This window comes from Colius striatus, chromosome 17, assembly GCF_028858725.1.
Source record: "Colius striatus isolate bColStr4 chromosome 17, bColStr4.1.hap1, whole genome shotgun sequence".
In the NCBI taxonomy this organism is placed as follows: Eukaryota; Metazoa; Chordata; class Aves; order Coliiformes; family Coliidae; genus Colius; species Colius striatus.
The window spans coordinates 4123029-4137668 of NC_084775.1; the positions used below are offsets into that span (position 1 = coordinate 4123029).

General features: G+C 38.9%; 1 protein-coding gene across 1 annotated transcript in view; it reads left to right on the plus strand.

The window, feature by feature from the left end:
• The window catches only part of MED13L (mediator complex subunit 13L), a 187007-nt gene that overhangs the window by 125073 nt on the left and 47294 nt on the right, over positions 1-14640 (plus strand). Inside the window, exons 5-7 of the mRNA XM_062009731.1 lie at positions 10096-10241; positions 11298-11492; positions 11879-12070. Of these exons, the coding sequence (XP_061865715.1) occupies positions 10096-10241; positions 11298-11492; positions 11879-12070 (533 nt within the window). The remainder of the gene's footprint in view (positions 1-10095; positions 10242-11297; positions 11493-11878; positions 12071-14640) is intronic.

Sequence of the window (14640 nt, forward strand, 5' to 3'; positions counted from 1 at the left end):
GAATAAAATGGAATACTTGGTTGGCAAGCCTCCATCAGTGCTTGTCGGGCTTGTTTCTTGAGTTTTAGGTTATTAATATTCAAAAAGACTTTATTTTTCCAGCCCTGATCTCCAGAGCACAACTGCTCATGACAATTCTGAGGTGATTTTATGCCTGTATGATATTTAACAAAATGCTAAGCCTAACAGCACAAAATGAGGGCTTTTTTTGGAGATACCACATGTAACTCAACATGTAACTTATTCATGTGCCATGAATAAGTTATATGTCTCTTGGAATATATGTGCTTATCTGGCTGCATTCCTGTTGTAAAGAATATTAGATCTTCTATGGAAATGAATTTTCCACAGGAACCCATTTCAAACACTATGTGAAAATGCAGTGGTTCAGACAAGGAGAGAGGGATGTCAGAAGGGTGATAACAGCAGTGATTTTAGAAGGTTTATATGCAATGTTTCCTGCTGCAGGTATTTTGAGTATGCTAAAGCAAGAAAGATTGCATCCATTCTGACAATTTTCTGGTTAACTATCATTAGTTTTGTAGTTATTACCAGCTGGTGCTGCTGTATTTAGAATAACTGGCAATACTGGTAGAAATATGAGCAAGCTCCTGATTTTTGTAAGGGACACAGATCTGAAGAAGCTCAGAATTCCCAGTAAAAAATGTGTGTTTATTTCAGCATTAACCTGAATGTATCTTCAATAGCCTTCATGATTCTTTTTTTGGTATGTTTTATTGTAAAGCCTGTATCCTGTATTATGACAAAAATATGGTCACAGCAATTTCCATGTTTCCTAAAAAGGGCAAATCTTACCACAGTAAATTTATACTCATCATAACTGTAACAAACTTGCAGAATCATTTTTTGTTACTGTCATTTTAAATAATTCAAAGTAGTGGTAGTTGTCAATCAACACTATCCTGAGGTGTAACACAAGAGTAAAAAAGAGATGCATTCACTAATCATTAGTGCCTCAAGCTGTACGTTGTGGTGTAGTGCTGACGACAGCGCGCACTTGCTGATAAGGGAAGAACGTTGGTTTGGATTTCATTGCAGAAATTTAATTTTATAGATCCATGAGACTTGGCTTTTCTTCAATTTTATCTGGTATTGATTAGATTTAGTAAAAACTGGATTTGATTTGAAAATTGAAATCTAGCACGTGTGTAAGTGATCAGAATTTCTGTTGAAGCGAAACTATGTGTCTGTGTAGCGAGTTTTGCCTGCAATATTTTCTAACCTGAAGTGCCTTAAATGTTCATAAATTTCAAGTATTGGTAGGCAAATGCACATTATCTTAACCTATTCAGTAGCACTGTTTGGATTCCTGTGGTTTGATCTGCCAGTGATACCCCATTACAGAGGTGAATCACAGCTCATTTGCAGAGCAGGAGTCGTGTAAACTTGTTTTGAATGGACTCTGGTTTTAGTCATGAAGTGTTAACTAAAAAAAACTGGATTGTCATACTCTGTTTTTAACTGGTTGATTTTTATATTAGCAGAAGTATTGACCAACCTTTTCATTCCATTCATCACTGTCCCATATTGTGGCATCTATGGTGTGAGGTAAATGGTGTCCTTGATCCAGGCGCTTTCAGTCTCCCTTCTTACTCCTTGTTGTCTTCGGTATTAGTTGATATGAAAAGCAGGATTTGTCCCTGGATGTAGAGGAAAGAAATACAAGGCAGTGGTCATGGCAGCCTACTGCCTAATTTCGTTATTTAGGGATGTTGTGTTATTCTGGATTGATTTTTCACTAACCATCAACTGCCTAGGAATTACTTCAGTTCACCTTCAAAAAAGTGAGAAGCTAATGTTTAGATCAGAGCAGTGTATTTTGACAGGCCATGATGTATACACATACACAGCAAGTAATAAATCAATCAGCTTCCATGTTCAACATGTGACACCTATTTAATATAGAAAAATAAGGTTTTTATTGTGAATATTTGAGAGATTTTTCACCTATTATGGTGTGATATTTCATTGAAGATCACAGGAAGAAAACTGCTACCTCAGTTATACCTACAAGAAAATCTGACAAAGCTCCTCTATTGTACTTGCAACTTAATAATACATTTTAAATGATCCATTAATAGAAACCAGACTAAATATGAAACACTGCTTTAACATATTGTAAAAGTATGGTCATAGGTACAAGTTTCATGGAAAAAAATGAGATGATGATTCGTGTAAAACATGTTCTTCCCTGCAGAAATTATGTGGCCAAAGCTTGGTGATTTTCTTTCCTAATGTGAAAGATTCTAAGCTTGAGCACTGTCACAGTATTGTTTGCTTACAGCCTGTAAGCCCTGTTGTGTTGCTCTGTATATAGTCTAGTCTGTCTTTTTATTAAGGTCATTAAAAAACTAAACATGGAACTATCTAATCTAAGACATCATAAACAGCCAGTGCAGAAAATGCAGAGCAGTTTGTACTGTGTTCATATTAAAGGTTATGTACAATGTATGTGACCTTTCCTGCAGCAAAGACTTGAAGTAAGTCTTGTATGTAGAGAGACTACAATATAATTACTCCTCAAAATGTTAGCTAATGTGATGTGCAGCAGTTTCCCCTTGACTACTCAGAGGTGTTCGTACTGCTGCTGTCCCTGTCATGCTGCAGATTGATGTATCCATCTGAAGTATAAACTCCAGTATCCCTCCAGGCTAGCAGGCCATCTTGTGCATACATTTATACAGAGAAAAGAGTGGAAGGCTGTTAGAGATGGGATCAGGGAGAGAATCTCAATAGTGAGGCATGTATTAGCCTTGCCAAGAAGTTTTCTTGGTGACAACTGAGGAAATGTTGAGATCGTAAGTCTGTAACACAGAAAGTTTAGATAGTGTTATCTAAATGCTTGCTGTGTTATGAATCTGTTATCTAAGTACCTTACTGCACCACTGGAAAAATACTAAAGGTAGTTAATACTTGTATCACGTTTCTGTGCACACAGTCATTTAACAAAAACCCCAAAGTATATGAGGAAAACATGCTGACTTACAAAATGCAGTCATTAAAAGACCTGAGTGGTTCTGGGAACTGATGTTCTCTTCCCCCTTGGTTTTGTTTGGTTGGTTGGTTTTTTTTTGTTTTTGTCTTGTTTTGAGAGGTGTAGAGGAGAAAGAGATAACAAAAGAAAGAGAACGGAGTAATTGCCAAAGCAATAGGATTGAACCTGAAACTTGGTCTCCTGTCTAAATCTCTGTCATACAAGAATTTGTGACTTTGGGCAGAAATGGAGATTCGTTTTCCTGTGTAACCATTCTTGTCCTGGTATCAGTTTCTGTTATTCATGACACAACAGCATGTATCAAATGAGGAAAAGGTATTTAAAGTCCTGTGATGCAGTCAAATGGCTACAACACATGGTTTCAGCTCGGTCTTCACTAGCCTTCAGACAAGCTGAAGGGACTGCTGCAGTTCAGTGCCACAACCTCTCTCCAGCTCTAACACACAGCACACCTTGGATGCAGCTGGGTAACAAGTCTTCGATTACCAGTGGTTAATACATGGACCTACAGAGCACAAAATAGGCTTGAGGTTGCTGTTTCACACATTTGAGTCTGCATCTGAGGCCATAGCATAGAGAAACCAACTCTGTGGGTTTCATGCCTGGTACAGAAATGTGGTCAGCTTTGTGCTGCTGACCATTTGTCAGATGGCTGTTGCATCCAAGAACTGTGGAACTGTCTCATATCTGGAAATGCTTTCCCTTTGGTTTAGTTGTGGTTTCTGCAAAAACTGCTACTAATTATGCCGTGTTTCTTGAGTGTATATTGCAAACTGCTGAAGCTGTACTTCTGAATAACTTAGTTATTTCAGCTTGGGCAATGTTAAAAGTCCATGTGGCAGGCAGAGAGTATATTATGGGTTGCTTGTAAGCATAAGAAATGCCACATAAATGTTTTGCCTCTCTGACTGTATCTACATGACTTATTAGACCAGACAGGTCATGATCTCAGAAACTGGCGTGCTGTCATTCAGACTGCTTTACTGTTGCATGCTCCCTGTTTGGCTTTGAGCAGTGGCAGCTCACACTCTTCCAAGGCAATGCCCAGGAGAGGTTCTGGGGATAGCACAGCCAAGGACCATTTCCAGTAAATCAGTGTGGTCAGTGTCTCCCTTCTGGAGATGAAGAGGTTTCACCATTTGAACTTGATGTTTCCTGTAAGGGCCAGAACATGTATCCCAGCCTTTTTTATTTGCTGCTTTTGATGAAGGTTTCAGGTCCTCTTCCGATCTCTGGGTACCTGTGAAGAAACTTTTGCTGCTAACACAGCTGCCCAGCTTCTCCAATATCAAAGCAGAAGACCTTTCTTCTCTCTTCCCATTTCACTTGGTCTGTGGTGGCTGTGGGAGCTTGTTCAAATTCAAACTTGCTGAGGACATTTATTTCCAGACTGTTTGAAAGGTGGTGATTTTCATATTGGCCTGTTAACTTACTCTCTCCTATCCAAGTGTTACTGGCTGTAGGTGTGTCCATTGCTGCCATCTCCTGTCCAGACCACCACTGTGACCTACTAATAGCTGTCCTCTTGCTTTAGACAAATTTAAAGGAAGTCTTGTTATGCTCTCACTTACTCTTATGTTCCAAATCTCTGCAGAGACTTTTTCAAGCCCAGTTTTTTTATAATCCATATCAAGTGATTAGGCTTATTGGCATGACTGTCTGTTTTCCTAATGCAGGTGGCTTATTGCTGCCTGTTTTCTGAGATTGGACTTGATAAAGCTATTTTGAGGTAACTGAATAGAGAGCTTTCGGATCCCAACGCTAATTTTGAGGGGAATTAGAATAGCAATACAATTTGTTAGTCATAAAGTATAGTTCATTGTACACAGTCAGTGGCTTTATGAACAACTGCTTTACAAGCTAAAGGAGAGAAACAAGAGGTTGCCAGCAGTCTGGTGGCAGGGAAAGAAGGCTCAAACTCATCTGTAGAGAAAGAAATAGTAGAAAAAAAATTCATCTTTGCAATTGTTCTAAGAGCAGGATAAATGTTTAGCAATGCAGTATGATCAAATTTTCACCATGTTCTCACTAAGTAACCTCTGGTGCCAGTGTTGTCATCTGTTTCCCATTGCACTGAACTGGGTACATAAGCAGATTGTGTTGTTTGGGATGAAACTGGTTAGAAACTGGGTGCTTCACAGTAGCAAGTGGTTTTCAATGAACTGCTTCAAATCATTTAAAATATCCATCTAATAAGGAAAAACCCCTGATGTTAATTTACCTTTTCTTTTGCTAGACTGTGTTTGTGCACCCCCAGGCCCCAGAGTCATTGCTATTGGCATTTTTGTATTGTTACTTTCCTGAAGTAACTGATTTCCACATTAGTCATCCAAAATGAGGTATTCTGAAATCTGTTGAGAGGTACACTTTGACTTTGTACAGAAGTGAACGTTTAGTACATGCATTCAGAGCTCAGTCATGAATTGCAATACATTGGCATTTTTGCCTTTGAGATCATTTGTGTGGAAATAATCTCTTTAAAGTTTGAATGCTGCCCAGCACAGTTTGCATGGGGTATTTGTGTAAACCTCCTAACAAAAGGGAGAGAGAGATAAATCCATCAAATGTTCTCCTTTCTCTGCCAGTGTTGTGTAGTTTAAACATAGCTGTATTTTCATAATCCTAATCTGATTTGTTATATATATACATATATATATATGTCTAATAAGTAAATTTAATGTTATTTCCTTTAAGTCCTTTATGGTAACTGAGGGATTTGAATTCATAAAGGTTATGGGAGGTCCTGAGTATGACATTAATAAGGTAGTCAGCTACATTTTTAAGCACCTCAAAGGTTATCTAAGGTAGCGAAGATCCTAGAGGAAAGAAAATCTGAAAGACTGTTGCTGTCAGTTGCAGGTGGTTAGGTGCCAAATTGAAGGTTTGATTAATGTAAATACTCTGTATTTGAAGTTTTTTCAGTGTTATGGGGAAAAAAATATCATCAGTGCTTCAGAGGAGAGCATAGATCTTTGTTGTTAGAAAAGGTTATATGATATTTGTGTTTCCTTAGGGGGACTTTATCAATTTCCTTCCCTACCTGGGATCTAAACACCAAGCACAGGTTCAGAATAAAATGAAGTGCCACAGAATATTTGTCACTCTGCAATTGGGGGCTGGTTTTTGGATTGTTGTTTTCTTTGTATTTTTATTAATAGAAGACTTTTGTTTAAACAGTTGTTGTGATTTTGCACATAAGTCTCAGTGAACAGAGTGAATACATTCTTGAAAGTATGTATTCAGGTGTTCTGCTGGCTCAGGACGACTGTGCTCAGCACGTGCAGTTCTAGTTGTGAATAACAGACTGTCTGTGTATGTTTTGTATATTCTATTTGGGAAGATGACATCCTGAGGCAGCTATCAGTCACCTGTAAAGGAGAGAAAGGTTTCTGCAAAGCCACTTGTGAAAAACAGACAACAATTCTTGCACAGTGGGGGTTTCGGTGTTTCTAATTTTTATAAAAGAGGATTAAAAGAATTGGTCTTACTTCAGTTTATGGTGAAATTTCCTGACCAAAACCAGCTTAAAATGGTTAAGCATTTGCACTTTGTGCTACACCCAAGGCATAAAGAATTCTAAATGCCTCCAACTGTTTGGTTTTGGTTTTTTTAGTGGATTAGTTGCCCCTCATTTGGAACTTCTAGGGAAAATACAGCATGTTGTACTCCCCTGGTGAAGCTGAGGAATGTTTGGTCACTTGCTCAGGATGGTCACCTTGCTTTCACACTGTCACCTAAAGAGTCCCTTCTTCCTTCCCACTGGGTAGCAATATAGGGTCAAAAACATGATTCTGATGCTAATTTTGTTTGTTGGCTAATTCAAAGGAAACATATTACACAGCTATCCAAAACTGGGGGTGTTTTTATTATCCTACTTGTTCTGAACAGTTATAAATTGACAGCTCAAAGTATTCCAACAGACTTTGTAGAACAGGGGCAATAGTTTGGAAGCTGTTTTGCATGCCTCTCTGGTGGTTTCTGAATGTCAGGGAGATAAGAAAGAGCCTGGAAATGAGTAAGTTTAAAAACCTGGAGAGATAGTAGAGCGACTTCTCAAAAGCCTGTCAGCTTCAGTTTTTGAACTGGGTTGAAATACATTTAAATAAACCAAGAAAAAAAAATGTCAGTCTGAACATGTTGCTGAACATTTTTAGACACTCCAGAGTGATCTGCATTTCATGTTTAGCTTTTTTAGTGGTGCCTTTGTTAGCACAAGTAGAACATCTGTAAAGAAAACTGGATGTTGATAAAACGCCGTTGGAACACTCTAGTGGGGACCCAAACAATTGTGGGCTTTTAGAGCTTTAGTTTGAAGTAAGTAGGTCTTTCTACACTGTAGAGCTATAACTAAAGAGTTATTAAAAATAAAGCCTCAGTGCTCAGTCTGCTTCTGCGAGCTGACTGGTTTTAGCTTGGTAAATTTTCTTCTACTTGGATTTTGTTTGGAGATCTGTCTCATATTTCTAGTGAGAGTGATTTCTGCAGCTTGGTATTTAAGGAATTGTGTGAAATGTACTAAGGAGAGGAATGTCAGGAGGCTGGGATGTATGCCTGAGTGGAATACATCACAGTGTGCTGATGCTGTTTGCTTGAAATAAAGTTCATATTTGTTACAGAAGTAAACATTGTTCTCAGAATCTGCCAGAAGCAGATTAGGGAGGTGGGAAGTCCCCAGGCCTTCATCTTTATTATTTTTGGTCTTGAAACTGAGCTTGTAGCAACGACCGTGACACCAGAGGGAGCGTAAAATTGATGTAACTGTTTCTTGCTTTGCAAAGCCCTGGGAGGAAGGCCTCGGGAGGGGAGCAGCAAAGCAAGCAATGCTGGATGCATGCAGGCCAGCTGGAGGCTTGCACACTTCATACCATAAGGGCTTTGTTAGCTGTGGTCTGTGGAAAAGGAATACTTCAGTGATCAAGATTGGTTGATTTTCTTTCTGTAGATGAGCATAGCTTACTCTGAATCCCATGCTAGAAATGGTCCATCTTTAACTAATCAACTGTTTATTGCTGGTCATGAGTAATAATATCCATTTTGATTATTCTTTAATCTGTGGTATCGGCAGGACAGTAAAATGGTCTCATACTATAGTTTCTACATCTATTTTTCCTGTAATTAAGTGTATGCACTTTTAGTCTGAGGCTATTTAGCTTTCTGAACCTAGATTGGTTTTGGTGTTAGCTGATTCTCAGTTGAGAAAGTTGGTGTCATGCATTTCCTTGCCTGCAAAAACAAAGGAATCTGTTGTCTTTTAAACTCTGGTTTTGTCTATTTGTTATTCTCACAGTGTTTATGGGTAGTTGTGAATGTTGCATGAAATTGCACATGATTTGTTCATGCCAGACCACTTTGCAAGTGACTTGAAAGAGTCCCTGTGTGGTCCCAGAAGGCTATTTTTTTCCTGTAGTTCAATAGAAGACAAGCAAGACTCTCACAGTCAAACACTGTAAGAAGCTTTCAGAATCAGGAGGATTTCTGTGTAATATCCTAAAGACAGGAGTTGAAAACGACTACTTTACAAATAGCTTTGCTCTGTGCTTTAGAAGGGCTGACCTGCTGCGTGCTGAACTCTTTGAAGAGATTATTCCTCCTTGATCTTAGACCAGATTTCTCATGGGATTTGATTTATCAAGACCTTTTTTATATTAAGGGCTATCATTGTATGTAAGGAAACTAACAGGTTTTGATTAAATAATTGAGCTTTGATGTTATGTTTTTAATCTCTGATGTGTGCAGAAGTTAGCTTTTCAATTGTTTTTACATGCATCGATTTGTTTTTCTTCTTTGGGGGAAGATAGTGGGATAGAAATACCTGGAATCTACGGCCCATTTTGTCCCATGTCTTGTTCTCTCACCCCCCTTCATGTAAATTAATGAGCAATTTACTTCTGCAACACTGTTGATATTGGTATTTCTTTCCTTTGTGAAAGTGAAAATGTAGTGAAACCTTATTACATGTAATGAAACCATTACTGTACAGTATTCCTGGATACAGGATTGATAGCACCAAGGAAGTGTAGTTGTTGCCTGTCAGTTAAGTAACCTTTTCTCAACAGTTTTTCTCAGATGACCATTGTCTTTGGGGTATTTTTTGTGATGGTATTTGAGGCTCACAGAAGAGCAACTTGAAGTGCAGGGTGAAAAGTTGCTCTGCAGGCTGTGCAAAATTGTTCAGAGATTTAGTGAGATTAAACCAGCTTCCTATTTGAGACCATCAGTACCTTTGTTTAAAAATAGCTCACAGTTACAAAGCAGTTGGTTGGCTGATCTTAAAGTGAATTTGTTACAGTTGCTTGAGTTATTTCTTTTTGGTGAAGGTAGTTAAGAGCTGTCTTTAAAATACTGCTTACATTATAGCTGGCCAAGTGCCAAAGCCAACAGCTATAAAAACTGTGCACAGCTATTGTATTGGACAGAAAAATGACTGCATAACTACCACCTCAGCTCTGTACATTTTTAGTTGATTAGAATCACGATAAAAAGCATGAAATGTGTTTTATTTTTTTCTGGTGGCTTTGTGGCAAGGAATGTTTAAGCAAAGAGTTAGTTATCTGCAATGGGAGGTCATCCTATGGGTAGAACCAAGTGGGAACATTTTAAATACCAATCATTTAAAGTTAAGTTTAATTGTTAGTGGCAAATCCATGTTCATCTTAAACCATTGTCAACTTGTAATATTCATGTGCTTTCGTTTTCTTTAATGGAGATTCCCATGAGGTGTTCAGCAAACATTTTTCCTTTTCCCTTTTTATTCCTCTTCAGCTGGAATCTATTGCAGCCTTTGTAGAATTTCTGAAGACCCTTCTTTTTCCTACTTGAATCCTGGTTAAAATCCTATTTGTTTATAATGATCTTGTTTATAAACAAGTAAGGAAAGAAATCTTTGAGAGAGTTGCCAATGGTGTCAAGTAGTTGTCTGGTGAGAGGTCTGTTGCATATGGTTATCAGTCAATTAAACTGTATTCAGTAGCCACAAGTAACAACACAGAAGAGTATATAGATTTGTCCTCCAAGGCTATGGAATCACAGCCTCCCATGAATCCATTAACATGCTAATAACTCTGTTTTTCCTTCCCCAGTGAACATTTGTCGTGTGCCTTCACGTTCTTTCTTCACGGGGAAAGCAATGTGTGCACAAGTGTGGAGATTGCTCAGCACCAGCCAATCTACCTGATCAATGAAGAGCATATCCATATGGCCCAGTCCTCACCCTCACCCTTCCAAGGTAAGTGAGCTGGATTGGGAACTTTGTGTGCTTAACCTTGTTCTGTGTGCCAGGGACTTTGCTTCTGGACATGTTATCTTCAGAGGTGAATGAAGTAAGATTAAGTAACCCTTCAAACGGGTTCAATTTCTATTCAGGAAGTGTGGACATAAGGGAAAATGTTGTTATTGTGGCAGTACTACAGCCAGCCATAAGTGGTATGGGAATTTCCCTGAAGCTTCCCTTCATTAAAGTTACTTTTAAAGGCACATGCATGTAGTAAGTAAAACAAATTAATTATTTTTGTTTAAAAAGACTTATTATCTAAGAAATAGATTTGATTTTCTTCCTTGATGTCTAGGTCAAATCTGTAACTTCAGTGCTACGTTAGCACAAATGCTGAGTTCAGCTACTTCAGGGGTACTTCTAATTCACAGATGGTCAAGATTTTGTTTTTGAAAAAGGGGGTGGTGTGGTATGTGTGAAGATGCATCAGAAAACAATTGAAAACTTGGTGTTAATTTTTAGAAGCTGTATTGAAAAACATTTAGAAGCTTTTGTCTCACTGAGCTAAGTTCATTGCTCTGAAATGGAATGGGAATGAAAGAAAAATTGAATCTGAATGAAAATACCTGTTTGTTGAGCAACTAATTCTCCTTATTTGTCTTGGTGGCTTCTTTGTATATTGTTATCTCTGTCCTTTTTAATGCTGAGAAGTCTCTAGTACCATATGTTCCTGGTAAAAACCCAGCTGTTGAATATCTGTCCTCTGTTGCTGCCATGTATGGTCATCCCTTTGCCATAGCCAGTGCTGTTTCAGTACACTCAGATGAGTTCATTGTGGAGATTATTAAACTGCAAAAAGGTCCATTTTTAGCTCAATAAGGATGGCTGTAAAGGAAGCCAGTGCAGTGCAACATAGCTTTAAATTCAGCCCCTTACCTGATTATGCAGTAGCAGTCCCCTGAAGACAGGTCTGTAAATCAGCATGCCAAGTGAACAGTGACTCAAAGCAGAGAGTGGCTGACCCATGTTGAAACACACTTACTGTAGAGGCTGTTGTTTCTTCCTTTGCAGTTTTGGTGAGTCCTTATGGTTTAAATGGTACACTCACGGGCCAGTCGTATAAGATGTCAGACCCAGCGACTCGTAAACTGATGGAGGAATGGCAGTATTTTTACCCTATGGTGCTGAAAAAAAAAGAAGGCATGAAAGAGGAAGAAGAGTTGGGATATGACAACGATTTCCCTGTGGCAGTTGAAGTCATTGTTGGTAAGTTTCAGTATTCTGCCTGAAGGATTATTTTCCTCCACATGATTTAAGAAAAAAATAAAACCTAATTAATAAGAAACAGCCATTATCATTTTCCTGTCTTCTCTTGTAACTCTCTTGACACTGGAACATCTGACTAGTTATCTTGCCTCAAGCTTCTGTACTCCCTGTATCCCACATGCTATTATTCACAGTATCAAGCTACTTGTTTCATCTCTGTACCAGTTATAAAGGGTTAGATGTGTGTTAGTATGTGAAATTCCTTACCTGTTTATATTTCAGATAGTAAGTTTTGTCTAATGGGCATTGAAAACAACTTGAAGTAGCTACAGCTGCTCAATATTAGCAGCCATATTTAGGACTTTTGTTTTTCCATTCCTCTGTAGGTGGTGTAAGGATGGTGTATCCTTCAGCCTTTGTTCTCATCTCCCAGAGTGACATCCCCATGTCACAGAACACTGCCAATACTGGAGGCCATATAAATGTAGGACAGCAGGGGCTTGGAAGTGTGAAAGATCCTGCTAGTACCTGTGGGATGCCGCTCACTCCACCCACTTCTCCAGAGCAGGCCGTTATGGGTAAGCAATAAACTCGGGAGGCTGGAGTCAGTCTTTCATTGTTGCATAGCTCATGGTAAGTGAGGATAACATGTGAACAGTAGCAGATTAAAGACAGGCCATAGATTGAAACTTAGGACTTTTGTGTCGGTCTGAGGTTAATGAAAGCCAATGCTTAAAACACTCCTGAAGAGTTAAGCAAAGCTTTGTTCAGCTTGGCTTTCTGTGACTGCATTATCTTTGTGCAGTGGTACAAACACCTGAGAGACTGGGTTCTGGCAGTGTTTTAGACAGATTTTGCCAGTGTTTATGAAGTGCTGGTCTTCTTGTATCTTGATGGGAGGAGGATGTTGATTGATTGTGATCCAAGAGTAAAGTGAATATACAAAGGTATGTAGCTCTTTTGTTTCAAGGCAATATGAAGTTCTGAGAGAGAGGTGTCTCCAGCAAACAACGAGATAATTCCTTTGTATTTTATCATACACCACTTAAAAGACGTTGAAAAATTGGAGAAACAGGCTGGAAAAATATGTCATGTCCTTCAGAATGAGTAAATGGGATAAACAGAAACTGGCTTAGTCCGAGGCACGTGGCTTCAGTTCTGCCCCATACTCGTCAAAATGTGGTGGCAGAGCCATGTCCAGTTAAGATGTGGACAAATTGGATGAAGTGCAGAAAACTGCAGTGAGAATGATTGTAGATTTTGCAAACAGGACCTACAGGAAATGATGGAAAGAATTGAGGTTGTTTAGTCTGGAGAAGGGAAATTTGAAGGAGAGGTGGTGTAACACTCTTCAGAGACATAAAAGGAGAGAATGAATAATCGTTTCTCTGCAACCAATATGTAATGAACCTAAACTGGAGCAAAGGAAAACTGGGTTAAACGTGAAGAAAAACTTTCTCTGAGGAAGGATAATGAAGTGTTAGAATAAATTGGCTGTTGGGAAGCTACAGAATTTCTATTAGCAGAGAGGTGGAAGGGTTGTTGGGGTGGTTTTGGGCTTTTGTTCGGGGGGAGGTTGGTCGGTTGATTTTAAGGAACAGTTTAGTCAAATATGTTGATCCAGCTTTGAAGCAGGGAATGGACTAGATGATCTCCTCAGGGCTCTTTCATACATATTTTCCATGCAACAAAACTACTGCAGCTAGGGATGGCATTTTTCATGTGTAGGCACAGACTGTGGGCTTTGTGAAGTGACTGCAGGTGTGTGGCTGGTTGTGTCCTCCATTGTTTAAACCATTATATGACATAGTAATTTGTGTGTGTGTTCCAATAGTTTGTCAGTGACTTTCATGGATTAAAATTAGTGTCAGTGTACAGGAGCAACATACGACAGGATTTTGGGAAACAACAATTAATGCATTCAAGTGTAACCTGAAAGCTCTGATAGCTCCTTGGTTATCATCTCATACCTCCTCTCCTTCCCTTGCCCCCATACATTTTTTTCCTGGCAATTGTAAGTATATTGGTTTACATGATGTATAGATGTGCAGATTATGTCTGATGTGCACACATTCCTTCCTGCCCCCTCCTCCCCAGAGGAGGTCAGAATCACCAATTCTCAAGTTTTGACTGACGTGGGTTGTTTCTAATGGTCTGCCAAGTTCACACTGCTGTAGGACATTAGCAAACCAGTGAAACACATTGTTAGAGCCCCAGGCCTCAGTATGTGTAAGGGTTTATGGCTGTGCCTGCATCTTTTTTTAAAATTAGCATTTTTTACACAAAGGGGATCAGGGAAAGTCTACCTGGAGAAAAAAAACCCATAAGCACGAAGAACCAAAGATGATACAGGGTTAGGCAGCTTGGGCACAATTTTTAAAGTTGTATTTTGAAAGTCACCCAATAGAAATGAGCAGAATTGCCTTGTTAGATGCAGTGATGTACAGCAATGAACCCTCTCAGCGTTTCGTTCTTAAGGCTTCTCAGATTGCGTCAGGCAGCAGGACGAAGTGTTCCGTACGCTGATTTGACCTTGTTAAAATGCAGCATATCCTGACTTACTTTTCCATCCAGAGCACAGTGTTACTCAGTGGCCAGACCAAGTGAACCTAAAGCTCCCTCTACTGTTGTAGTTTGTGTTGTAACGGTGACAGTGTTAGATTTCTGTTTGTCTAAACAAAAAACATAGTTCATAGCAGAAAAAGAAGCATCCTCTTACACGACAGCTGGTAAGGTTTCTGCATTGCAGACAGAAGGAAGCCAAGTGCAGAACGTAAATCAGAGTTTTCAGGCTATTAGCATGTTGCAACAATATCTTGATTTGTTGTTTCTTTGAAAATCATACAGTATTACTGAGACTCTCACCTATTATGTTAATGGTGTCTGCTAATGATCAACTGTTGAACAATTTTTGTAGCAGTGCACATCTCAGCTGTAAGGTTTTACCAAAGCAAGTTTTCATTCTGGTAATTCAACCATATTATAAAGCAATAACATCATACTAATCCATTCATTTCTTCAGTCAGGTTTCATCTTGAGTGTAAAGAACTGATTCTTGCCTTGAAACAGTCTACCTAAGTTACTGTTTTTCTTAATAGATGCTTTTAGAACCATCCCATATTACAATACATTTAGTCTTTAAAGCAGC